We start from the raw sequence: 27,755 nt of genomic DNA on the forward strand, positions 1-27,755 counted from the left end.
GTAAACAGTATTAATGGAAAGACTGTGTATACAAAGCAATACATAGTCTATATTTAAGTTGTAAGTCAGCAGTTAAAATACAGGAAGGTGGTTTGATGTAAATCAGGGATAAGACAAGGATGCATCTTATTCATCATCTATATGGATTACATTATGTACCACTCCCATATTCACTTTAGTGAGTATGGGAGTGGTACCTGATGCTGGACCATGCCTTATTTCATGTAATAATGTATATCTGTTATATTATCTGTAGACTGGTCCCTACTCTTCTTTCTTTCGTTCTTTCTTTCTTGCTCCTTCTGTCACCCCACCAGTCTTTCCTGTTTTACTTTTCTTCATCTCTTGCAGTTTGTTTAGTCTTACTAGGCTAAACAAACACAGACAAAGGTAACAGCAAACCACTTCTGGTATATATTTTGCCAAGAAAATCTTATGAACAGAGGCTTAAGTTGTGATATAGTGCTGGATGATAGGACACTGAGGTTGGAAGGCACTGAAATAGCTTCTGGGGGAGAGCAGAGAAGAACTTCCAATGAAGTTAACAAGAATGATGAAGCTGAATCAAAGCCTTCTTAAAGTTCAACTTCTGATAGAGTTAATCTCTGAAGAAGATGCGTCTGCTTTACTGATTTACATAAAATAGGAACATGGAATGTAAGAAGTATGTATCGAGGAAAACTGGAACTGGTAAAGAAATTAGAACTCAAGATGTTAGGAATCAGTGAACTGAGATGGGCAGGAATGGATCAATTTGATACCGATGATTTCATGATGTATTACTCTGGCCTTTGAAGAAATGGAGTAGCATTTGTTAGATCCTGAATGGAGAGCTTTACAAGATTCTTTATTCAGGATTTAACATGATAGTTACTACTTATTAAGGAGATATCTGCACATCGGCTAATAATTATAAAGTGTTGTTTTATGGTTTGTAATAATGTGTAGTCCATGTTTGCCATATAGTGAGAGTTATTGTTAGGTTATTTGTAATTCCCAAGTAAGCTGTCTAGTACATTGCAAAATTCTGAGAAAAATTATAAGTAGTAATCCGGAATAATCGCGTATAATCGGTACGAGTCGAGCGTAGCGATGGAGGCTATACATACGCGGAAATATCACATCAGAGCACCTACGTAGAATAATGTAACCTGACAGGTTAGGGAGAGTGTAGGATCACCCAAGGGGCATGAACGATGGGGTTCGTGGGTGAAAACCGCATTTGAATAGAGGGCGCCCGAATAGGGCAAATAAAAGACGAAGCACGACGTTTTAAGAGGGCTTTTTGACTTTTGATCTTCAGGTGCGGGATTCGAGTTTTAGGGGGAGTTTGTCGGAGGATTCGTGAGAGAGCGGTGGGTCGACTACGGTAATGACGGACGGCAGGTTCTTTTCTTGAGAATGCTTGAAGATTTTCAAGCAGAGCTGATTGCGATATAACGGCCTATGTGGAATCGAGCCTTAGCAGAAAGTCCCATTGGAGAAAGTTTCCTGTGGAGCAGTAGACAGCACGCAACAGTCGGAAACGATTAGAAAAAAAGCGTAGTACATCGCCAGGCGCAAAGACAGCCGAAGAATATGCAGTAAGGTAATCCAGTCCTACATGAGATGGCAGCATGAAATCTGAAAAGATCCGGTAATGTAAAAGTTTTCGTTCTATGTTAAGATTCGTTTAGAAGAACAAGAAATTTGTGTGCATTGTAACTAAAGGACACTAGTAGAGAACTTTTAGTGAGAATTTGACTGAATTAACTAAGCCCTTGTGGAACTAAGAAGAGTTGTTAATAGGCAGTAATTTGTGAATGGCTAGACTTGCTTAAATGAAATTTAGAATTAAGATAATTATTGATAGACTATTAATGAAAGTGTTCAATGCGTATTCTGTGAATAACTTGTGAAAGGAATTATATAGTAGTAGTATTATGCTTAAACCTAATCTTATCCTTTCATAATTGAAGGATTTAACTTGCTCTGATTCATTGTGATTTTAGTATAACCCTTAACTTACAGTGAATTTTGATCCATTGAGTATTTAAACTTACATAACTGTAAATGTTTTATGTCTTTCCAATAAACATGCTTTGTACCTTATACCTGAGTTATGCCTGATTACGAATTCAAACCACCACTTATGAAATTGAACCTTTTTTGGCGGGAAGGAATTTAGATATAATTGCTTAAGTGAGATTCGGTCTACGACTGCTAACTGAATCTGCACAGCGCTTGCGTGAGATAAAATATTGTGTGTATCCTTTTGAATTTTGAATTATTTTCCTGAACAAGAGTCTCTTCTGTTATAGGATATTGGCTGGCGCAGCAAAAATATAAATTTTGCCAATATCCGAAGAGGAAATAAATCTGAATTAGTATTTTAGGAGCACGACAGTAGATTAGAAGGAGAGTTATTATAGAGGTAGAATAAGATATAATATAGAGAAATAGCGATATAACAATCGAGCAGCCAGTAGGATCTTGATTGTATAAAGTTTTAAGTAAGAAAAAGGATAGATTCAAGAAACAGTAAATTAATGTATAATAAGATTAAATTGACGAAATAACAATATAAAACTACCAATTTAACACATTCATAGTGAGAAGAGAATACAGAAAATACATTTTGGATTACAACCCAGCGTCTGATTTCTTTATTCTAATCAGAATAAAGGCATATCCAGTGAATGTTGCACTCATACAGGTATGCAACCACTACTGGTTCAAGTGAAGATGAGGTAGAAGATGCTGACAGCAGGTTACAACAAGTAGTATACAGTACTGATAAAACAGATTTTCATTTGAATGATATATGCACGTAAACACAAGAAATATATTTAATTAACCAAATATTTCAAGGACTCGCCTCTTGCATATATCCCGTTATAGATTTGAACGTTTGTTCAAGGAAAGCGTGGAGGCCTTGCTCCATCGTCCCAACCTGAATCGTAATGACTGTATATCTATATCAAAAATCTGGGAAAGTCTAATCAAGATTACTCATTATTTTTTATTTTTTAATTTTTTTTTATTATTTTTTTTTCAATCATGTCTCTACTTCAAAATATTCCGTTTCATACTTAGTGATATAACATCACGCAGCATGTTCTATTTTTAACGATCTATTATTAGTATGCTAGCTTGTATTTTTTTAAAGCTGTTCTTGTAATACCACTGAGGATGGTCTGCTATTTCCAGACCGAAATATTTGGTTAATTAAATATCTTTCTTGTGTTTACGTGCATATATCATTCAGTCTTATGTCACAAATATCCTTAAAACAGCAGATTTTCATTTGATATTACTGGAATGCAAAAGTGGGTGAAAAAGAAGAACAAGGCATCGCTGCAAAATTTGGTTTAGGACTAGAGGAATGAAGTAGGAAAAAGGATGTTGGAGTTTTGTGTTGAAAATGTTTCTTTATTGCAAACACTTACTTTCAACAACATAAAAGAAGATTGTACACATGGACTTCACCTAATAGAGAATACAGAAATCAGATGATTATATTATTGCCAGCAGAAGGTGGAAGAGTGCTATCCAAGCAGCAAAAACACTACCTGGTGCAGACTGTGGGACAGATTGTGAATTATTGATAGCTGAAGTTGAATTGAAATTAAGGGCTAAGAAGAAACAAAAGGACAGTATCAGGTTTGACTTAGATTCTATAAATGAAGCATTTAAAGTAGAAATTGGAAAGAAACTAAACAGTTTGGAGAAGACAGGAAGAGAATTACAAGAATTGTGAGAAGGAACAAAATGTACAGTCATAGAAACAGCAAAGAAGACTCTTAATAAGGCAACAAGAAAGAAAGATTGTAAATGGTGGTCAGAAGAAGAAGAAGCTACTCAAATAGCAGAGGAGAGAAGAAAAATGACACTTCAGTGAAACAAAGAAAGGGTTAGACAACTGAGTGCAGATTTCCAGAGACAGGCTAGGAAAGATAAGGGAAAACATCTAAACAAAAGGTGCAAGGAACTTCATACACTCCAGAATATCCTGAAGGATGGAGTTTGTTCTTAAGAGAGTGGATAAAGGTTGCTTGACATGTGGTAAGCAGCTATATTTTCTTATATTTTGGCTCTTTTTAGATGTAACTCGGATATATCAAATAGGAATAGCTGTGTTTTGTTCTTGTGTATTTGGGGAGGTATTATATATGCAGGTTACTTTACTTGGCAAGGAAAAATCTACAAACAGATGAATGGTACTGCAATGGGTTCTCTCTCTCTCCCCCTTTAGCTAACATTTATATGGAACACTTTGATAACAAAATACTACATCCAAATAGCTATCTACTTACAAACCCTTAGTGTGGTTACACTTTATGATGTATTTGTCATTTGGCCTCATGAGTAAGACACTTTAGATTCTTTTGCAACTTACCTTAACAGCCAACAACCCAAAATTCACTTCACAGTAGAACAAGAATCGTTTGTCATTTGATTCTTAATTGGTTTGATTCTTGAACTGTTTCTTGATACATTAGTCACTTGCCTTTCATATAGTTCACTATCTTTTTCCATTTATAGAAAGCCAATATATACACACACACACATTCAGAAGATACCTACATAAACAATTACTTCATCATCGAGCCCAACAGTATGGAATTCTAAAATCACGTACTACAGAAATAATCCTAGAAATATCTCTAGGGTTATTTGTTCTATGATGGAACTCTTTCCACAGGTCAGCTATCTTTGCCATACTTTCTTGGCCAATGGTTACAGCTCCTATAAAATAGATAAAATACTACATGGCCCTCTTACTTCTCCCTCCTCCAAATGCACAAGAACAAAACACAGTAGCTATTCCATATATCTGAAAAGATGGCCGAAGTACTAATAAAATATAACCTTCACACCATATTCAAACCACATGTCAATTAGAAACTTCGATTCACTCTCCTTAGGACAGACTCCATCCTCTAGCACAGTGGGTCTTAACCTTTTTAGTGATTGGCACCCCCTTGAATCTAAAAATAAGTTCTCACACCCCCTTGAAAAATGTGTTTCTATTTCTTTATTTAGGAAATTACATCTATTGCAAGATAATTGATTTATTGAAAAATAAACACATACATTTACATATACATACAAAACAATATCTCAGTTTTTAATGGCTATGTTGTTGTTGTTTATTCATAATAATACTTTTGAAGCAAGGCTCTTTTTTGAAAGAGCCATGTGTAAGTCATCACTTGCATTTAAGCGATTTCTGGCTTTTGTTTTTATGTGCAAAAGTGATGAAGATTCCATTTCACACAGGTAGGTGGTGGCAAATGGTAAAAGTGTCTGCAATGCTGCTTTTGCCAGCTATGGATAAGGTTCTGACTGTGCACATTAGAATTGTTCTAAGTCCAGTTTTTCAAATTCCATTTGAATGCGTACATTGGCTTGTATTTCAATAAGATTATCTTTTATTAAATAGCTGTCATCCATCGAATCTGGGTCAAAATTTAGAAACTTCTCTCGCACCCCCAGGTTAAGAACCACTACCCTAGCATATCCTGGAGTGTATAAAGTTACCTTTGACTGTGACTTAGCCTACTGTAAACAGACAGGAAGATCTATTAACATTTGCTTTGAAGAACTTAGAAATACATTTGCTACCATTATTATGACAAGTCTGAAATGGTAGACCATGCTTTGGATACCCCTTTGTACAGGATTAGATGAAAGAAAACCAATGTATTAATAGAAGTTGTTACAGGTTAGAAAGATTATTTTTAGAGTCAGCAATGACTATGAAACATTCCCCCAGCATATGCCAAAAATGGATGACTGCTATCCCAAGATCAACTCCTACACAACTGTAATACTTTTTCTTTTTTTGTACAGCATTAGAGGGTGCCAAATTAGGACTTTAGATCTTTGTCCATTTCAATTTGAATTGTTTCACTTACTCATTGTCATATATAAACTGTAGCAGGTTGTTTACTCTGAAGATGCTGGTGTGAAATCCGACAAAATATAAGCCAGTTAATAAACATCTTTTTATAATGTAGTTTGTTTGGCATTGTAATATCATTAAAATAAGTTATGAATAACATCCAACACCTAAGCTTGTCAATTAGGTTGTAAGGAATATGCATAAATAATATAATTTACTTATTCTAAACAACTATTGTACATCATTAAACTCATTCTAATAAACTAGTAATCAGTCAACAAAGATGCAAAATTTCTGAATTGGAACTTTCAAGTTGATTGCTGTGCTTCTGATAGTGTATTGTAATTTTTTAGAAATGAAGATCCCAGAAATAATAAGTTTATTTTATTTTTTTCTTGTGTAGGGAGACCAAAGTGCAAAAAACAATACACATTTTGCAAGAAAATGTAACTTTGAAAAAACAGTGTGAATATTTGGAAGAGAGGTTAACTTATAATAAACATCAACATGAAAAGAAAGGTATGTGTGTATTGTTGTATTTCTTTTTGCACAAGACATTTTGAATATGTATTTGCATATATATGGGACAACATCTGCCATTTATCTGACAGAACTGATAACAATTCTTCAGTGTCGACTTGTACGGCAACGACCTCTAAAATTTCACTTTCCCAGAATTCAGTCTGACACTATACAGGAAAATATATTACAATATATGTAGTATATAAAAATTCTGTGTTCCTGTGCAGTTAGATTGAATTTTATTGCTTCCTTCCTTAACTCTTTCTGATGAAAAAGCCAATTGTTTTTACCAATTAAATTTTGTAAAACTGACATGCTATTATTGTTATTATTATTTTCATTATTCAGGCCTCCATGGAGTCAAGAGACTCATCGTGGGAGGTCCTTCCTAGGAAACACAAAGTCTGTCATATCACTCCTTGAACCCATTGACTGTTCTTGCTCTCACCACTCTATCACACGGTTCAACCACCCACCACGCAAAGAAACCACTCCTCACCCTCTCGCTCGCAGCTTCCTTTCATAACTTCCTCCTTCCTGCTATTCCACCAAGTGAAAGAACTCCCCAGTGTCAATCCTGTAACTGCCGCTCAACAGTTTAAAAGTCTTGATCATGTCACCTCTCCTTTTTCTATCCACCAAACTCTGCTTCACATTCCCTCAGCCGATCTTCATAACTAACATTGTACGATCCTGAAATCATCTTTGTTATCTGCCTCTGTACCTTTTGCACAGTTAATTTATCCCCTTCAAATCCTTGAGACCAAATTAGAGAACAGTAGCCTAAGTGTGGTCTGATCAGGTCGTATATGACAGAATGATAACTCTTTTATCTCTGCTGGTCAGCATCCTTTTCAGTATTGCAGCAGTCCTCTGGGTTACCTTCACCAGTGCTTCACCCAGGGGGGGCAAGGGATCCTGCCCCCAAAGAAAAAGGGAAAAAAAAACACTAAAATTTTTCCAAAAATCTTTTCCTAATTAAAATTCATTTTTTTTTAAATTTATGTTGTGTCGTGCCTTCTGTTTCTATACTACTTATGAATTAGCGATCATTGCAGATGCTCATAGGTTGTATGTGATGCGTAGTAGATATTCTCAAATCATCTACTCAACTCGCCTCCCCCAAGATTAAATCCTGAGTGCACTACTGACCTTCACCACTTTTGCAATATGCTCCCTGAATTTCAGTTTTCTATCAATCATCACCCCCCAGATCTCTTGTCTCCCCTACTTCCTCCAGTACAGCTTCTCCAATTGACTATGCAGCCTCTCATCAACATATCCCAAACTTCAAGACTTTACATTTTGCTGCATTAAACTAGTACCCCATTCATTTGCCCATCTGTCTAGTTTATTCAGCTCCTCTTGCAGGACTGCCACATCTGCACTATTACTAATAACCCTTCCCAGCTTCACATCATCTGCAAACAACTGAAATTCATTGATGTAAAGGTTAAACAATACAGGTCCCAGTACTGAGTCCTGTGAAACCCCACTTGTAACCTTCTGCCTCCTTGATATTGCCCCACCATACACAAATCTCTGGTACCTATCAGACAGCCAATCCTAAATCCAGTTGACTAACCTGACATCTAAACCCATGTGCTGCAACTTAAGTATCAGCTTATCATTGGCACCCTGTCAAATGCCTTTGCAAAATCCAAAAATATGGCAGTATATGCCTTTCCCTCATCAACTGCTCTTGTCACTTTATTATAAAAGGCAATCATATTACTAAGCAAGAGCACCCCTTAACAAATCTATGTTGATTCTCACAGATAAAATTGCCCAACATTGTATATGGTCCCTCACTAATTTCTCCAAGACCTTAACAACCACTGATAACACACAAACTGGCCTATAATTAGACACTTCCAGTCTGTTACCGCCCTTATGCAATGGCACTAACTTCCATTCCCTGGGTACCTTTCCCGTAGCCAGACTTTCAATGAAAAGCTAGGTCAATAGAGCTGTCAGTTCTTTAGCACATTCTCTCAAAACCTGTGGTGAAATACCATCCAGTCTCACAGCTTTACTGACATCCAGAGTACTCAATATTTCGAACACACTCTCTTTTTGCACCTCTAAACTTCGAACCTGCCCTATCCCTCTAGTATTAAAACCTATTTCTCCAGGATGAAATACTCCAATACAGTATTCATTGAACAACTCCACTATGTCCTCAGCATCATTCACTCTATTCCCATTTTTATCCCACAATGTCATTCTTCCACAATCATTTCTCATCCTACTGGCCACATAACTAAAAAATTCCCTAAGATTTTCTTTGGATCTTAATGGTAATCTCTTCTCATATTCCAGTTTTGCCTTCCGCACTATATACTAGTCACTCTCCTGGCCTGAGTCTTATATTCTTCATACATCTGCTCTCCTTATATCTCTTCCATCTCTTTTTCACCTGCAGTTCCAGTTTGATATTTTTTGTCATCCAGTTTACACCAAATTGTGTGGAATACAGCTTACTATTGCCGCTAACAAATATTCCTTCATAATTTCCCAAACACTAATGATATTTCGCCCTTCCAATCCCCCCACCCATAGAACTGTCCCAAGTTGATATCTAAGACTGTCATAATCACCTGCCTTATAATTCCACTTACATTCTCTTTGCTTTGATACTCCTGCATGTCTTTTCATCTTCCAAGTCAAAACCACATGGTCACTCTCTCCAACTGGGGGAGAGATGTCATCTCAGTTATTATTAGCTCTTCTTGATGCTATGACCTAATCCTTAAACCTCTTGTTCCCTCTATTACATGATGCCTAAGACATTTGTCCCTAAAGAATTGTAGAAATTACATTCCCTTATTACTATGTGCATTTTCCTCTTCCCAGCTTATACTGCTGTAGTTAAAATCTCCCATAACAATCATTCTTCTTGCACTTGCCAAGCTCAACTGCCTGAACATCTCCTGCTCCCCATCCTCTGTGCTCCTTGCCTTGTAGCAACACCCCCACTAAATATTCTGTCTTGCCCACCTCTACTTCACACCATATGCTTTCAAAACCATTAGTGTTACTGCTTTCCAAGGCCTCTACTCTTACAGGACGCAACTCATCACTTATCATAAGCAGTACTCCACCACTGCGTTTTCCCTTCCTATCCTGCCGAAAAATGCTGTACCCTGCTACTTCTATTCCTGTTATTATATCATCTTCCATCAACCACATCTCAGAGATCCCAATAATCTTTGGCCAGGTTGATGCTATCAGTGCCACCAATTCATCTCCTTTATTCTGGATACTCCTGGCATTAATATAAAGCATAAAAATGTCACTGCTTCTATACCTATCACTATCCCCTCCAGACCCCACTGGACTCAGTGTTACCTGATGTTATCCCCCTTCCCCCAAGCACCCATTCCCACAAGAGGCCACCCCCTGCTACCACCCTGGGAATTCTAGCTTCCCTGCATTGACAAACCGACTTGTTCAGAAAACAGCAACCTCTCCAGATGCCTATGTCCTTCCTCATTCAAATGCAAGCAGTCTCTCACATACAGTTCCTTTCTGTCCTCAAATGCCCTCCAAGCATCCACATATTCCAATCCTCTTTTCTGACACATTCTGGCTATTAAGCTATTCATTATTACTGATCTTCTGGTCAGTTCATCACTATCATACCTGGGCAACACACACAATCTTTCCTCTCTGCGTTTTCTTTTGTACAACCTCAATCTCGCCACCTCATTTACATTGCCTCTCAAATCATTCATGCCCACCACCACAATCATCTCATCCACTTTCACCCCGCTTAATTGCCATAGCCACACACTATCATTCCTCCAGGCAAACACTCCTCTGGCATCCTATCTTGCACACCACAGATCATCGAGTCTTCATACATCACAGCTCTTACCACTCTTTTCCTTGATACCTCACCTGCATTCCTCGCTCTCTCTCTCTCTCTCTCTCTCTCTCCTCTATCTCTTTCACTCTGTTCCCCTACTTACCTGATGTCCTGGCATCACTCTATCCTTGTTTTCAGCACTCCCTCGCATTCTCTCTCTCTCTCTCTCTCTCTGACTGTTTCCATTCTCTCCTCTTCTATCATTCCCATAACTCTCTCTCATTCCCTCTCTCTTCTACTGCTCCTATTCTCTACTCTTCTATCATTCCCATAACTCTCTCACTCCTACTCTGATTCACCTTGCATTCATCTCTTCCATTTGCCTAATCTCATCTCATTCCCAAGATATTCCACATCTCTTTCAGCTCATCTATCTCTCTATCTCTCTCTCTCTCTCTGCAAGTTAGCCAATCTTAGTCGCCATTCATCCTCCCAATCATGACCATCTCCAAAAACTTCACAATCGTTCAGCCGTCCACTCTCTCCATTCTTATTTTTTCATTCATATTTTGCTCGCTATTCTTGCCTATCATACTACTCGTCTCTCAAAAATCTTACGCTCATGATGCAATGAAGTTGGATATTATAACATCTAACTCGCTGAATTCCTCCCATTGCCTACATTTTACGCATATACGCACTTCTCCCCCCTTTTTTCACTCACCACATATCCATCTGCTGGGATGCATCCACAAGTCCCACATACCGCAAAATCCTTTATTATGTTACGCAAAATAGAGTCCTTGAATGGGGGAAGACTTGGTGAAATGCATTTGTAACTGAAGCTGTGGCAGCCCGCCATCATTCAAATTGTGCTGAGGAACTACTACAATTAAACGCTAAATACCACTACAACTAAATGTTAAATACTATGTTATATGCTCTACTGTAAGCTAATTTACTTACTTGATACTATAAGTATAAACTTTTTTTAACTATACTAAATAATGAGAACTTATCTTCTCTTCCACTGTGGATGCGTCCGACACTGATCTCGCCTTCTCAGTAACCCAGAAATAACATAATATAAACAACAAGAAACAGGATACCTTTTCATTTCCTGTTAATTGCCTATTTGCATAAAATCAAGCAGTGCCATCTTTACACTCAGACAGGGGGTCCCTTCCCTGGGCCTACATATCACAAACGCACACACACATCCAAAAATAATAAAAATAAATTCATTAAATAAGAGGCAAAAATTAAATATCCAGAATCAAATCACATAAAATAATTGTTACTCATTTCTGACAAATTATGGAGACTACAACTGTGTTAGAAATAATTACTTTAATTTCCTGATGTTTCAACCTTCGTATTAAAGCCATCATCTGGAGTACACACACACACATATATATACAGAGACAAGCTATATTTCATTTTAACACCTTAACGTACAAAGACATCTGTGACACGTCTTTTGTTTATTGCACCAAAATTGATTTTGAATTTTGGTTTCACATATAAATACAACCGAATATAGACGCTAGACAATCTTGTGCCTATTTCCTTTCAGCCAAGAAATGTTGCTAACGGCGTATATCGGCTATTTCATTTACATTTGCACAAATTCATCATTATTTGAAAAATAATGATGAATTTGATCCAGCAAATTACCCTGCCCAAAACTCGCCCAGAAAATTGGCAGAAAAACGACTGCTTTCTGATTTTTAATTGGTACGTTAAGGGGTTAAACAGTATGCCAAAGAGAGGATGATTTGATCAATGGTTATTATGCTGGCCTGACCTCTAGTGAAAATAAATAAAATTAAAATTAAATAAAATAACTACATCAAAGCTATATTCTATTTATAACATCATCAGAGAACAATTTCATATAGATAGTTTTATTACAGCAAAAGTGGTGTCCTAATTTAACATGAGAGTTGTTATATTAAAGTTAAGATCCTGGATTATGTACAGTCCTATTTATAATCAACTCTTACACAGAAAGGTTATGTGGGTAGAATATATGCCTTCCATATTCTTGTGATTTTTAGACCATCATTATTGTTAATATTAGAGTGGTTGATAAGAATTTCACAGGCCTCGTGAAATATACATTCATACCACATTTTCATGTGATGTAAACAAGTTCCTTTCCAGTCGATTCTATGTAAAGTATTTAGAGCATCAGAAAGAACGAATTTACCATAGTTATTAAATTTAATGTGCCATTTATGTTCCTTTTTTAGGATAGGAATTGTGCATCCTGTTTCACCTATAGAGGACAAATTACAGTGCATTGAATATGGTATACTCTAGGGTGGGTCAGCTGATGAAGTGGATCATTGGATGAGTTGAGTAAGTTCTTTTAATTTTGCAGGAGGTTTAAAAGTGGCATTAAGGTTGTATTTCTGTTTCATTCTGTTTATTTTATCTGATATCCCTTTAATGTATGGAATAGTTACAGTGTTATTGTAGTCTAGTTTATTTATTTATTTATTTATTTTTGGTGAGGTCTTGTGAAGAATTTTGTTGATAGTATTTTGGCTGTAGCCATTTTTTAAGGAAGGTATTGCTGATAACTTTTAATTCATCTTTAAGTGCTCTTGTTCATTGGAGGAAATCTTTAAAGCCTTATTTTTTAGTGTGTTAATGACATCTAGTTTGTGTTGGGTGGTTGTAGGAGTTTGTGTATATATATTGGCCAGTATGTATAGGCCTCTGGTAAATAGTGAAGGAATGATTGGCAGAAGGAAGATGTGTGACAAGTGTATCTAGAAATGGAGATGTGTTCTGACTTTCAATCTCAATTGTGAATTGTATGCATTTGTGTTATTTGTTTATTTAGGTGGCTGAGGAAAGTGTCTAATATCTGGCAGCCATGGGAACCAGATAGCAAAACATCATCAACGTATCTAGGCCAGACTTTGGGTTTTAAATTAGAGGAATCTAGATCACGTTGCTCAATAGCTTCCATATAAAAGTTAGCAATTGGAAGGATAATGGTGAGCCCATGGCTGTTCCTTTTTTAGGTAGAAAGTGTTTCATCACACAAAATAGCCAGAATGTAGTACATGTGCAAAGAGTGCTCTGGTATCTTGAGGGGATTTGTCCTGTAAAAGAAGAATTGTGTCATTGATTGGGGGCATTTGTGAAGAGGGCAGAGTCACATCAAAACTGCCTAATAAATCACTTTTTTTCCAGTGTGATGTCTTTAATTTTGTTTACAAAGTGTCGCATATTTTTAATATAGGAGAGGGGAATGACCTACCAACTACTTGAGTGTCGACGCTAGTTTCTTGGCTAGATGATAATTGGGGCTGTCTATACTTTCAATTATCGGCTGGAGTAGTATGTTCTATTTTGAATCTTGGGTAAAACTGTAAATTCTTGGGGAATGAGTGTAGTGTAGAAATAGTTTTTTAACTTATCTTCGGGCCAAGAAATGACTGATTTAAATAATTTTTTTTCCATTTCCTTTTTTATCCAATTAGTTGGGTTATAGTTAACAAGTTGATAGGTGCTGTTGTCTGAGACTAATTGATTCATTTTTTCAAAATTTGTTGTTCTGTTTAAAATAAGTGGCATTGCCTTTATCAATTGTAGTGATTACGATGTCCGGATTTGATTTTAATGATCTCACAGCTGCCATTTCAGATTTGGTTAGGTTGCTAGTTATTGATTTCGTATTATTTAAATTTAAAATGTTGGAGGTTTCTAAATGTATTTTATCAGTTGTGGTGATTGGGAGAAATCTCAAGCTTCTTGACATTTATGATCAAGTGAATTTCACTTGAATTTGTACGGAATATAGAAATGAAAACTGGAATGTCTGAATTCACCTAATTCTGCCAGCCACTCATTCATGTGAGTTGCAACAGCTGTGTGACTGATGGGATGCTCCACATCATAGGAATGGCTGCTTCTGTCACTCGCGATTCATTAATTATAATTTGTATTTTGCCTTTTAATAGATCATAGATAAATATGTTATGTGACATCTCAATTATAATACATCATTAGTGATTTTGCTGAAATGAAGACAAGAAAAATAAATTTTATGGAATGAATATATAATAATTTATGAATTATGTATATCTTTATTTGATTACTCATCTAAACATTGCCAGCCATCAATAGACCACCTAGTCATGCATGATAGTAATAAAATTCAGTCATCTTTGATATTTTGCCAACTTTAAGTCATATAAAAACCATAGTTTTACATATATTTTTCACATATTTGTTATGAAGGTAGGTATTATTTAATAGTTTGTTTGCTTGTTATAACTTTAAATATTTAGCCATATGGTGTGTAGGCCTCCATTTATACTCTTGCTCTGAATTCTACATTTAAGAAGAGGACCTGCAGTTGTAGGACTGACTATTGACCAATAAATGAATTACTGTAATTATTTATGAATGCCAAAAGTGTGAGAAATAAGGAAGATGAAATTGAGTTTATTCACAAAAATAGTTGGATGAGAATGATATCCCGATTGGAATAGAAATTGAATTATGAGAATAGGGGCAAGGAGGGAGGAGATGCTGCTGGTGATAGCAGACAAATTATGTTCACACAAGGTTGAAAATCGAGGAGAGAATAGTAGCAGTGGTTTTGAAACAGTATTTTGTAAGGTGGAGGTTGATGGAATGAGATATTTAGTTGGCTACTGGTATAGGTTTGGGAATATGGAGGATCAAGAGAAACAAATTATGTGCGAATTAATTTATTAAGCAAGAAAAGGGTTATCATTATGGGTAATTTATGATAATATTGATTGGAATGAATAGATAGCATCAGGATAGGAGATAGAATAAGGCGGCTGAATTTATTGACCTCTTAAGAGAGATATGATCATAATATCAGTGTGTGTGTGTGTGTGTGTGTGTGTGTGTGATTGAGAATAGCATGCCAAATCTTCCACCAGTTGGCAACAATGACCATGATGTGATCTCCTGGGTTGTAGCCAGTTATATGAGAACTTTTTTGAGGAAGAGATATATATTGAACTACAAAGTTAGTGATTAGGAAAAACTTAGGAGACAGTTGGGTGCTATAACATAGAAAGAGGAGTTTGATGGAAAGGAGACAGATTCTGCTTGGCCACTGATCAAGAGATATTTAATAATAGCAGTGTCTGAATGTATTCCAAAGCAAACAGCCTAAATGAGGTAGGTGTAAAATGAATGAATGAATGAAGGAAGGAAGGAAGGAATTAAGCACAAAATCTGGAAGAAGGTGGCTCTGTGAAGACAACACAATATAAATATTGATAATGATCAGTTGCATGAAGAGTAGAAAGTATAGGCCAGAATGATGACTTGTTTGATAAAGACAACAAAACTGCAGTATAAGCAAAATTAGCCAATCATGTCAAGAAAAATGCTATTGAGTTCTTTCGATATGTGGCAAGTTTTTATGTGTGGTTCCCACCCATGAAAGAATATTATAAACCTATAGTACATTTTGTAGTACCATGGGTGGGCCAAAGATTTTTCTCCCCCTCCATTTTTATCAATTATATATATATATATATATTTGCAATTTATTTATTTATTTTTACATAGTCTTTTAACTCTGCTCTAATGACCAAACAGGAACTCTTTCAAGCCACTTCTGGCCTTCTATAAGCAGGTCAGTGGTTTCATACTGTACCAAGAGAAAAGCTGTTCAAAACACTACAACTATAGTGTAAATGGAACATTATTCAGAACAGCATAGTGTATGTTTAGGTTGTAAGCCAGCAGTTAGAATTAAAGGAAGCTTAAGAAGATGGTTTGATGTAAAATCAGGTATAAGACAAGGATACACACCATAGTATCTCCCTCTTATTCATCATCTATATAGATTGCATTAAAAAACAAAGTAGCATTAAACCTGAGCAGTGATATCAAACAGCACTTTGCTTTATACTGATGATGTTGTATCCTAAGAAATATCAGTACAAGTCTCCTGAATTCTCTAACTAAATTGATAACAAATTTACATGAAAATGAGCAATAAAAAGGCTGAACTGTTCAAACAGGCAGGAACATAGACAACTTCAGCTGCATTTTTAGTGAAGAAATGAAAGAAATACAAGAGAATAAGCAAGTTGATATGGTGGGGGAGCTAGTTAAATAAATTTATATGAAATAAGAAAAAAATTAGCCAAAGTACTAAACTGTACTAAACTAGTAGTGTACAAGACATCTTTCAAATCAGGTTAAGTTATGGATCTGAGAAAAATCAGGATAGTCAACAGATGGCAGAATCATATTAAAAATGAGGACCAAGATCTAGGTGGATTGATATGGTCAGAAGTGTTAGATATGACAACATTGGAGTGCTTATTATCTCTGCTTACATATTCTTGGATGCTAACAATGTCACGTTACCTTCTTTCATTTTTAATATGATTCTGCCATTGAATCCATCTTTTCACTCCTCTAATTTATCTCAGAACCTCATATCTGTGGTTTTATTTCTAAGTGCTTTCTGTCATATCTGAGTGCTTTATTTCTACCCCAACTCTCAGATCCATAACTTAAAACTGGTTTGGACACTAATGTATACTGCTAGGTTGGTGTTTGGCTAATTTCTCTCTTATTCCATAAGAATTTATTCAGCTGGCTACCAACCATACTAGCTTTGCTTATTCTGTTGTCTATTTCCAGATTTAACTTGCCATCTTCACTAAAAACTATGCCTAAATAACTGAAATATTTTACTTGTTCTCTAGGCTCTCTGTTCAGAATGCAGTTGATGTTCAATGGTTCTGCCTATTTTCAGTTGTGGTTGCATATGTTCATGATTTTCATCTCAGATTTGTTACAACCGTTATTCAGTTTAGTTAGAAAGTCCTGTATACTTGCACTAGATGTATAGAATACAACATCATCTGCATAAAGCAAAGAGTTAAGTTTGACATCTCCAATTCTAATATCATGCATAATGCCACTTTCTTTCATAATGTGATCCATAGAGATGATGAATAAGAGTGATGATATGTGCATCATTATCTTATCCCTAATTTTATAACAAACCATCTTCCTGTATTTCATTCAGTTCTAACTGCTGACTTACAACTTAAATATAAACTATGTACTGCCCAGTATAATGTTCCATTTATCCCATAAAGCTGTAGTGTTTTGAATAGCTTTTTTCTTAGGCACCTTGTCATATACCTTTTCCAGATATATAAAACTAAAATACAGATCATGTCATATTCCCATGATTCTCAAATGTTTGTTGTAATGTGAATTCAGCTTGTTCTTCTCTCCATCTCTTTCACAATTTTTCTCAACCTCTTTTCAAATATGCTTTGCATAAATCTTACCTGGAACATTTACTAGAGATACTCCTCTGTAATTCTCACATTCAGTTTTATTCCCTTTTTATAGATGGGAACTATAAGAGCTCTGCTCCAATCACCTGGAATTTGACCTTCTGACCAGGCTCTCTGAATTAAGCAGTGTGGCCATCTCAAAACTTCCAAATTTCCATATTTGAACATTTCTGGTCAAATATCATCTACTGCCGCTGACTTTCCACATTTCAGGTTTTTAACGGCTTTTTCTACCTCATGTATTGAAATATGCTCCTGTTTGCATTTATCTTGAAAAATTTTTGCTATGGTTCTGTCACTTCTTGTTTCATTTAACAGTCTTTCAAAGTATTGCTAAAGACATCTAGGATATTCTTATTTTTACTTTTTCATTTAACCTTTATCATATTTGATTCCTTTTCCAGTACTCTTTCCTCCATTTCTAAGCTTTTTCAATAGCTTCCAGAACATTTTGCCTTTTTCTTGATATTTATCTTCTATTGGTTAAGATAAGACCTTTGATTGGAAAGACCCAGGCTAGAGTCCCGTCTGTGACATGAAGAATCTTTATCAAGTGTTTTCAGTGAAATGGTGAGTTAGCCAATCTCATATGGAAGTGGAAAGTTTTTTCTCCCAGAAACTCAGGTTCCTGAAATCCTATTCTGTAGGATTTCAGTTTCAAATGCCTATACTGTGAAGTGTGGGTCTGCTCTTGAGCATAAATCAGGATAGGATACTTATAGAAATCTTCCCATGACTTTTGTTTAGCTACTTTCAAACATATTGCTTAGCTCTTACATTTTCTCTGTATTATTTTAGGGCATGTGCTGACTTATTTGCCAGTAGGAAACTGTTGGCATACTTTCTTATTTTACAGCACTACTTTTTTTTTACTTGTGTCCATGATCGGGTTCTTATTTTTCTATGCTTACAGACAACTTTGCCATTCGAATCAATCAATGTCTTCTTCCGAGTTTGCACTGAGGCTGCAGGGTTAGGTTTTTGTTTTTAAACTGCTTTAAATTTACTTTCAATAATAAATAAGATTAAATTTCAAATAAGATTAAATCATGAGCTATCATATACAAGAGAGATAAACCAAGGGGTCCGACAGGGATGTCCCCTCTCAGCAACTCTTTTTAATATCTACTTAAATGAAATAATAATAAAATGGAGTAAAAATTTACATCAAGGAATTAAACTTTCACCTACAGTTAACTTAAAACTCTCCTCTTTGCAGATGACCAAATAATAATTACAAATTCTGAAGATAACTTACAGAAAGCTATTTTAAATCTAAATGAGATATCCAAAGATTATGGTATGATAATATCAACGGAAAAATCAAAAACTATGCCTTTAAAGGACAAGATCCAGCAAGAACTAAAATAGTATTAGATAACAAGATCTTAGAACAGGTGAATTCATTTAACTACCTAGGATGTATGATCACTTATGAAAATGAAAAAGATATAAACATAAAAATTGCAAAATATTTAAAAATAACAGGAGTAATTAACTCTGTATTTAAACCAAACCTAGTTCAAAAACAAACCAGGCTAAAAGTATACAATACATTAGCCCTACGAGTCTTAATGTATGGAAGTGAAATCTGGACAATAAAACAAAAAGACAAACAAAGATTAACAACAGCAGAAATGAAGTTTATGAGAAAAACTGCAAAGTATACCCTATTTGATCACAAAAGAAACGAAGATATTATGAAAGAATTAAACCAAGAACCAGTAATTGAAAAAATTAAAAAATATAAACATAGATGGATGGAACACGTTCAAAGAATGAAAACAGAAAGATTACCAAAACAAGCCTTAAAGTACAAGCCATTAGGAAAAAGAAAACCAAGACGTCCTCTTAAACGATTCAACGATGACTTCTAAGGCTGGAACAGGCCATACTAAATCCTTGATACGTATGATGATGATGAAATTTACTTTCAATAATGTTTTAATAGTCGAGTCTACATTTACCTGTAAAAGCTGCTCAACTTTAATTCTTTTTTAAAACTTTATTACATACTTTTCTCTTCAATGTAATATCCATTTTTATCCTGCTTAACACTAAGTAATGGTCACTTCTAATTTCAAATCCTCTGTACACTGTTGTGTCTTGAATCAGCATAAAGATATTACTTTCAACAATGATATAATTAATGAAACTTTTCTAATTTCTTGTGTCTTCTCTCCACATGAACTGTGCACATTTTTATGTTGGAATATGAGGTTAGTAATGACTAGTCAGTGCCCTTGACAGAAATCCAGCAAATTCTTATCAAATTAGCTTTTCTCCAAATTTTCCCAAATCATTGCTATATGTTTGGTAGGATTCATTTGTTACTCTACTTAAGCAGCAGAGTAAGTGTGCCCACATCACTCTACTTGAAACTGCCTTCCAATCATGAAGTTTATCTTCATGTTTGGTGTTGAATACTGTCACTACCCCTTCCTTTTCTTGATCATTATTTCCTGAATATAAAATCTTGTACTTAGTTATTAATTATATGACGAGCCAAAGGCTTCAATTCAGCGACATAAACTTATTTAAGTTAAGGGATAGAAGAGTGATCGGAGCTTGCTCCACCCTTACCATGAGCTGCCTCAGTGTTGCACTCCTTAAAGGGTCAGTTGTACCATGATCCAGGTATTTGCTTATGCTTGGACTCACCGAACTTTATATAGTTTCTATATTCGGCATGAAACTCTTTGAGTTTCTTATTCGGCTATGAAACAATATGGGATGTAATATTCCTTAACTTAAATAAAATTGTACTTAGTTAGTAAGATCTCACTTGTTTTTGTCTTCCTGATCTCAGCAATACCAATTATTATTATTATTATTATCATCATCATCTGACCTCCATGGAGTCAGAGACTTATCTTGGAGGTACACACTATTGCACACAATGCTCATCCAACTGTGTCTTAAACTGATTCAATGTGTCTACATTCATAACATACTCAGGCAATGCATTCTGCTTACCAACCACTCTCCATGCAAAGAACCTGCTCCTCGCTCCTCTGCTCACATCCTCCTTATACAATTTCCAGTGATGGTCTGTTGTTCTATCTCCCTCCCCTCCCATTCTATGAAAAATCTTTTCCATGTTAACCTGATAACTCCGGACTAGCTTATGTCTCAATCATATCCCCCCCCTCCCTCTTATTCATGTGGCTTTGCAATTTACATTCTCTCAATCTGTCCTCATACTCCACATTCCAAAGACCACTGACAACTTTTGTGAATCTTCTCTGGACCCTTTCCAACATATCCTCTTCGCCATGAAAACCCAGTGACAAAATCGGTGCACAATTATCCATATGAGGCCTGATACAATGGTATCATAGCTTCTCTATTTCTGCTTGTCAGGGTCCTCTGCATCATTGCCATTATCCGATGTGACGTCTTCACAACTTGTGCAGTGTGGTCCCTGAATTTCAGATCATTGTCCATCATCACTCCTAGATCTCTCATCTCCTCTACTTAAGTTTCTCCATCAAGTGTATATTTTGCTTCCCATCGTTACCATCGTGCTTACCATATCTCAAAAACCTACACTTTGCAACATCAAACTGATAGTTCTACTTACTTGCCCATTCATGCAATCTATTCAAGTCCTCCTGTAAGGCCATAACATCTGCTTGACTCTGCATTGCTCTCCCCAATTTTGCATCATCTGCAAACAGTTGCTTATTACTAGTTAAACTCATCCCAACATCATTAACATACAAATCGAACAATTGTCCCAAAACTGACCCCTGCGGTACGCCACTAGGGACCCTCCTCTTTTAGTATACTGCGCCCCGATATACAACTTTCTGATACCTATCTGACAGCCAGTCACTGATCCAACTGAGAAGTCTGTTTTCCAATCCCATCTGTTTCAATTTATTTAACAGTTTGTCATATGGCTGTCTATCAAAAGCTTTTGCAAAATCCAAGTACACCATCTGTATATGCATTTCCACTGTCCAAGGTATTTGCCCCTTGTTATAGTACATAAATAAGTTAGTAAAACATGATCTCTGTTTAACAAACCCATGCTGATAACCACAGAGAATACTGCTGTTTTCAACCCAATTCTTTATCCTACTTGTCACCAATCTCTCTAGTACCTTCACCACAACTCCAGATATACAAATTGGACTATAATTTGAAGATACAGCCTTATCACCACTTTTATGCAGTGGAACAATTTTACCCTCCTTCCACTTCTTTGGAGCCTGAGTTGTTGTAAAACTTATTAAACAGGCATGCCAATGCTGCTACCAATTCTTTGGAAAATTCTCTTAAGATGTGTGGTGATATGTCATCAAATCTTATTGCCTTAAGGTTATTTCCTCAAATGCCTCCTGCTCACTCACAATTAAGCCATCCTCTCCTATGTCCTTTATACTTAAGTTCCTCATGATTCCACTGATTAGGATGAAACACCCTTATAAATTGATCGCTGAATACCCCAACGATATCTTCTGCAGCAGTTACTATTTTACCATTTTCATCCATTAACATCATCTTACCATGGTCATTCTTCCTTCTACTTGCCACATATCTAAACATCTCTGAGGTGTTTCTTTGCCTTATTTGCCAGTTTCTGCTCCCACTGCACTTTTGTTTTCCTTACTAACTGAGTCACTCTCCTGGCTTGTTCTTTATACTCATACTCTTTATGTAAATGTGATTATTGCCATTATCATCTTATACTGCCTACGGAGTACCTTGTTCTTCCAGATTTCATTAGGCTCTACATTCATCCATTTTACACCTACCTTATTCAGCCTTTTGGCCTTTGGAATACATTCACACATTGATACTGTTGTATTTCTTTGTCAGTTCTCACGTAGCATTTATTTCCTTACTGCTTAACTCCTCCTTCCATGCTACAACTCTAAGCTGTTTCCCTAAGCTTGTCATAATCACTAGCCTTATAATTCCACATATATCATTTCCTCACAAAAGTCTGCATATATCTATCCACAACCCAGTGATCACTTCATGATCAATCTCACCATCTGAAGGAAAGTGTGAAACCCCATTCACAATTACATCCTCTGATAAGTTATTAGATATAAAACTCTTGATCTGTGCATGCCTTCCTTTACATGCTGCCTGAGATAGTTATCTCTCAAGAACTCTAGAAATTCATTATCCTTATTCCCAAATGCTATCTCTTCATTCCAATTTATACCACCTTAATTAAAATCACCCATATTTATTACCCTTCCTTTGTTCACTAATCCAAGTTGTTTATACATTTCTTCATCAACACCCTCCACATTTCCAGGCCTACAGCAACATACAATTAAATATGTCTTCCTATCAACCTCCACGTTACGCCACATTGCCTCATAGCCATTCCCTCTTTCATGTCTATGTCATGTGGACATAATTCCCCTGCTATCATCAGCAGCACCCCTCCTGCTCCCTTCTTGTCCTTTCTATGCTCGATAAAAATACTGTATCCTTCCATTTCTATTCCCTTTAGAATATCATTTTCATTCATCCATGTTTCACTTATTCCAATGATTTTGGGGTAAATAAACTCAATCAGTGAAACCATTTGATATCCCTTATTTCTGATACTCCTGGTATTTGTAAACAAACAGTAATTCATTTTTAGCTCTATAACCAGTCTATATCCAAGCCACTTGTTGGTTGTGATTTCTCCACTACACCTGTACAGTCTCCTTTATCACCACTTACCTTATATATCTTCTCAGTCTCAACTTTACCACCCATATCTCAATATACCCCATCTTCATACACACATTCACTGCCACTTTCAACATCCACTCTCCCTATGTCATGTCTCCCTGTCCACCCAGTCCTCCCTCCCATTTCCCTCTACCTTTGGCATTCTTCTCTCTCTCTCTCTCTTCATCTCTCACACAACTATTGTTTTCACTGCCACACACTTTTGTCTCTTCAGTACCACTCTCCTGATTTTTAACTTCATCTCTTACACATATCACACACTGTGCTTCAATCCAGCAAAGTACACTCACTCCAAAGCCATTCAAATGCAACCTATCATACCTGTATAATTTCATTCTTCTCTTAAACACATTTCATACATCCACAAACTGTACTCCCATCTCCTCACACAGTTCTGCTAGCATACCATTCATGATTTGGGCTCTCTGTTGCAATTCATCATCGTCATAACTTGGCACTGACAACCTTTCCCACTACTGATATTCGCCCTCACATGACCCTTATGTCCACCTAGATCATTTGTCCCCACAATCACCACTAACTCTTGCTTGTTTCTTCCTCTTATCCAATGCCTGAATTATCCTACTCATTCTCTCTCCTGGATAGCAGACCTTATGGACTTTCTCATTAACTAATCCTCTAACTATGGAATCTCCATATACTGCCATCCTGGAATCACTCGTCACCTCTTTTACTCTTTTTTTTTTCATTCTATTCTCTGGCACACTCTTTCATTACTTTCCACTAAACGTCTGACATCACTCTGCATAGTCCTCATTTCATTTTTCATTTTCAGTAACTGTTTAATCAAATCTTGCATTCTGACAATTTCGCTCTTTGTCACTCTTGCAGCCTCACTACTTGTTCTGCCGCACCTTACTTCCATTTTCTCATTGATACTTTCACTCCCTTAGTTTCACTAGCTTTCATTTCATTTCCGTTTCTTTCATTTATGCCACCTTCTATCTTTTCAGTTTGTTTCACATTCATTGCTTTGTGGTCTAATAATATATCACACTTCCTACAAATCCATACTTTCTCTCATCTCCTGTTCACTCTCTCTCTCCACAAACACATCTCTTACACTCCACCATGCAGACTTATTACATTCACAACATGAAATCATGTTTGAAAAGTCTCTGTCATTAATGCCACTTGATTTTCATGGCACTTGCCTAGTTGCACAGGTCACTGCCCACATGGTTGACCTTGTTAAGTACTGCCATTGTTGTATTTAAAGAAAGCAATTTCAAGCAATAAATCATGCAAAATCAATTATGTTCACATGATACTTTTCCAATTCTTCTGCAAGTTTGACTTCCTTTCCATTAATACTCCTTATATTGATGATCCTATCTTTAGTTCTTCTGATGTTGGGTTTATTCTTTTTCTTCTTCTAGATGTTGATTGGAGCTTGTTCCAGTACCCCTGATGAAAACTTTGGGGTGTGATCAACTGGGCAATTCTCCCATCTAGAATGAAATCTCATCATGTGGTACCATTATACTCATTTTGTGGTTTAAACGAAATAAAGAGTACAATTTTTTTCAGCTAAGTCCAAATTGCTAGCCCATCCTTCTTTATTCAGTACCTAGTATTTATTACATATGATGATACAATGACTGTGAGCCCCTTTTATGGAGAGGCATGGCACCATCTCAATCCCTCCCTAATTTTATCCAGGCTCAGGACTGGCATAGCTGAAAAATCAGGCCTATGGCTGGGTCTTAAGTATTCCTGACTGTAATGCATGTGTGTTCATGGGGCTGGTTTGCCTGTTCTGGGGGACGAAAAACCAGAGTTTCCATGTGAAAAACCCTACCTCTGTATGACACTGACTAATTCACCTTTTGTTGAAAGAAACCAGATAAAGGTTCCTCACGTCATGGACAGCAATCGAACCCAGGTCTATCCGACCAAAGGGCTTCCTTTATACCGACTGACCATGGAGGTTCAGTTGGTATAGAATACAAATCTACTAGCACCTAGTAGATATTGTATGCCCACAGTTGCGAGAACCCTAACTGGCACAGTGCCAAGAAGAGGCAATTCATTGAAGGCGAGAAAAGAATAAGGCGATGTATGAATTCGTCACCAACATATGAAATCACATGTTTTATATGTAAAATTTTCTAACTGTTATATAAGCAAATTAGTTACTATTTTAAAAACTAGGATTTTCATAGAAGAAAAGTTAATTTTCCGACTACTAATAATAAGCACCAGCCCCATGAAATGCATTGATTACCCTGTTGTCAGAATGGATTCGCCTTCTGCCATGCAGAGAAGTATCGAGGGATCTCGCATCTGTAGTTGGAAGTACCTACTTATGGCATGCACCCAGGACGGTGAGGATTGGTCAGAAGCCTCAGTCATTTCTCATTCCTGAAAGATGATGTGGAGGTCTGCCCCCAGTTATTTAGCTTTGATCCTTAAACAACCCCCTGTATAAAATATACAAATGGGATTTCTATATTCTGTTTTTCATTGTGAGATAAGTTGAGACCTGTGATCTTTTAAATTTCCAATAAAAAATCTTCTACACTACCTCTGTTGTAACCCAGCATTTATAAACTGCAACACACACTACATTGAAAAACATGTATTGAGATATCACTGTATTTCAGAGAAACCTAAATTCACATATACCTTAATATTGTGAAATATTTGGTGGTTGTGCAGAAGGCAGAGACTTAGGTCTCATAGTTCATAAAGGCAAGGCAGTAAGTAGATCATTTCATATACTTAAGATCTATTATTCATAAGTTGGGAACATGTGAAAAAAATGTAGATGAACATGTCAACTAAGCCTGTAATGCTATTAATATTTTGACAGGAAACCAAGAAGATGATACTCCAAATGATACTTGTACTGGCCACTGAATTAGAAACTTTTATTTAATATAATGGTTTACATGTAGGCATGCAACTGCCAATACCGATTCTCTTCAATTTCCTGTTCATCGTTTGGTGAGATATGGGTTGGGAACAGCCTTTATTAAATGCTTCATCAATTGCAAGAAGTTCTGTTTGTCCATGCAAGCCTTCTCAAATGATGCCTGTTCATTTCTTTACCGACTGTCTTAGGACCACAATGCCTCTAAGACAAGCAATGAAGGTTATTTTTCCCTCTTAATAAACACCTGAGATATCTCACCAGTTAGCCCTGCTGTTTTCAAAATCATGGCTCCAGCCAGACAGACACACCCACAATAAGCTGTTTATCAAACTGCAAAAGATCCCTTGTTTCCATTGTGATCAACACTATTGATGATTACTGACTGGCAGGATTCTTAAATAGCTGTCTAGAACATGTGTTAATGCACATGACCAAGTGTTTTGCATATATGCTGCGTAAGTGATGTTTATGTTTATCTGCATAAAGGTTTCTAATTCAGTGGCTGGTATGTGCAGTAGGGAATGTTCTGATATATGGGAGAAGAACTGACATTGAATGCAAGGCAGAAGAGTCATATTGTATAAAAGTAAGATAAATCAAATTAAATACATTTGAGGATTGCAGTGCTAATGAAGTCTACAATCATTTTCTAAAATATCTATAATTCACTTTCCAGTTATAATTCCAAAAAATGAATGTGTTGCTCATGGGCCTCACTACTTATAAACCTGAGAAATGATCTGACTGTTTCTCAGGGTAAAAAAAACATTTAAAAAGCTGCTAAAAATGTCACGTTTTGGACCATTTGCAATTGTTGAAGATTGGCTTATATACAGCTGCTAATCCAAAATGCAGCTGAGCAGTACTTTGCATAGTCCTGCTGAGCTCCTATAGACTTTAAAGTCTTAATTAATCCTTTCCATATTAGACTGTTGTGATATTCATATTTCCTACAGTACCCTCACATTTGCATCAGCTGGTAGTGATGTTGTCCATAGTTGACTTTGGATGATGCAGTCTTTTTACTGATATCATAAAAACAAATAATAGGTTACTGATATGGCATCTTATAATAACTCTTTTTTCAAAATGTATAAATTATTCATGTGATGGATATCTATAACATATAATGTGTTCACTTGGCTCTAGAGGAATACCTATATTGCTATATATAACAAACAGATATGCCATGCTTAGTATTTGTGTTTGCTTTATATAACAATATAAGCTGTGCATAACAGTAGGAATACACATATCAGAATTTATTATTTAAACACTGTGCATAGCAACCCCACCAAGCTGGCTTTTAAGTTAATATGGGTAGCAGTCATTAATGAAAATGGATACCAGACACACTACATGTGAAAATAATAAACCCAAACTGAACAAAAAGTGGCTTTTGTTTTCCCAGGGTTATTAGATTTAGAATTAGAATTACAAAATATTCTGCTGTATGGCATAATCTACACTATAAGAATTATAGTATATAAAACAGTGACATTAGCGACATAAAGAATTAAATGTTGCAACATGTGATGAAACTACTCATATATATACATATATATATATATATGACTACTACTATTAACT

The 27,755-nt window shown here is 36.1% G+C and overlaps 1 protein-coding gene across 1 annotated transcript in view; it reads left to right on the forward strand.

Moving 5' to 3' along the window:
• The window catches only part of LOC150096982 (uncharacterized), a 203,773-nt gene that overhangs the window by 91,314 nt on the left and 84,704 nt on the right, over positions 1-27,755 (forward strand). Inside the window, exon 9 of the mRNA XM_090408360.1 lies at positions 6,291-6,406. Coding sequence (XP_090264486.1) covers positions 6,291-6,406 — 116 coding nt within the window. The remainder of the gene's footprint in view (positions 1-6,290; positions 6,407-27,755) is intronic.

Source organism: Typopeltis vanoorti, chromosome 18, assembly GCF_054136105.1.
Source record: "Typopeltis vanoorti isolate ZY-2024b chromosome 18, IOZ_Tvanoo_1.0, whole genome shotgun sequence".
In the NCBI taxonomy this organism is placed as follows: domain Eukaryota; kingdom Metazoa; phylum Arthropoda; class Arachnida; order Uropygi; family Thelyphonidae; genus Typopeltis; species Typopeltis vanoorti.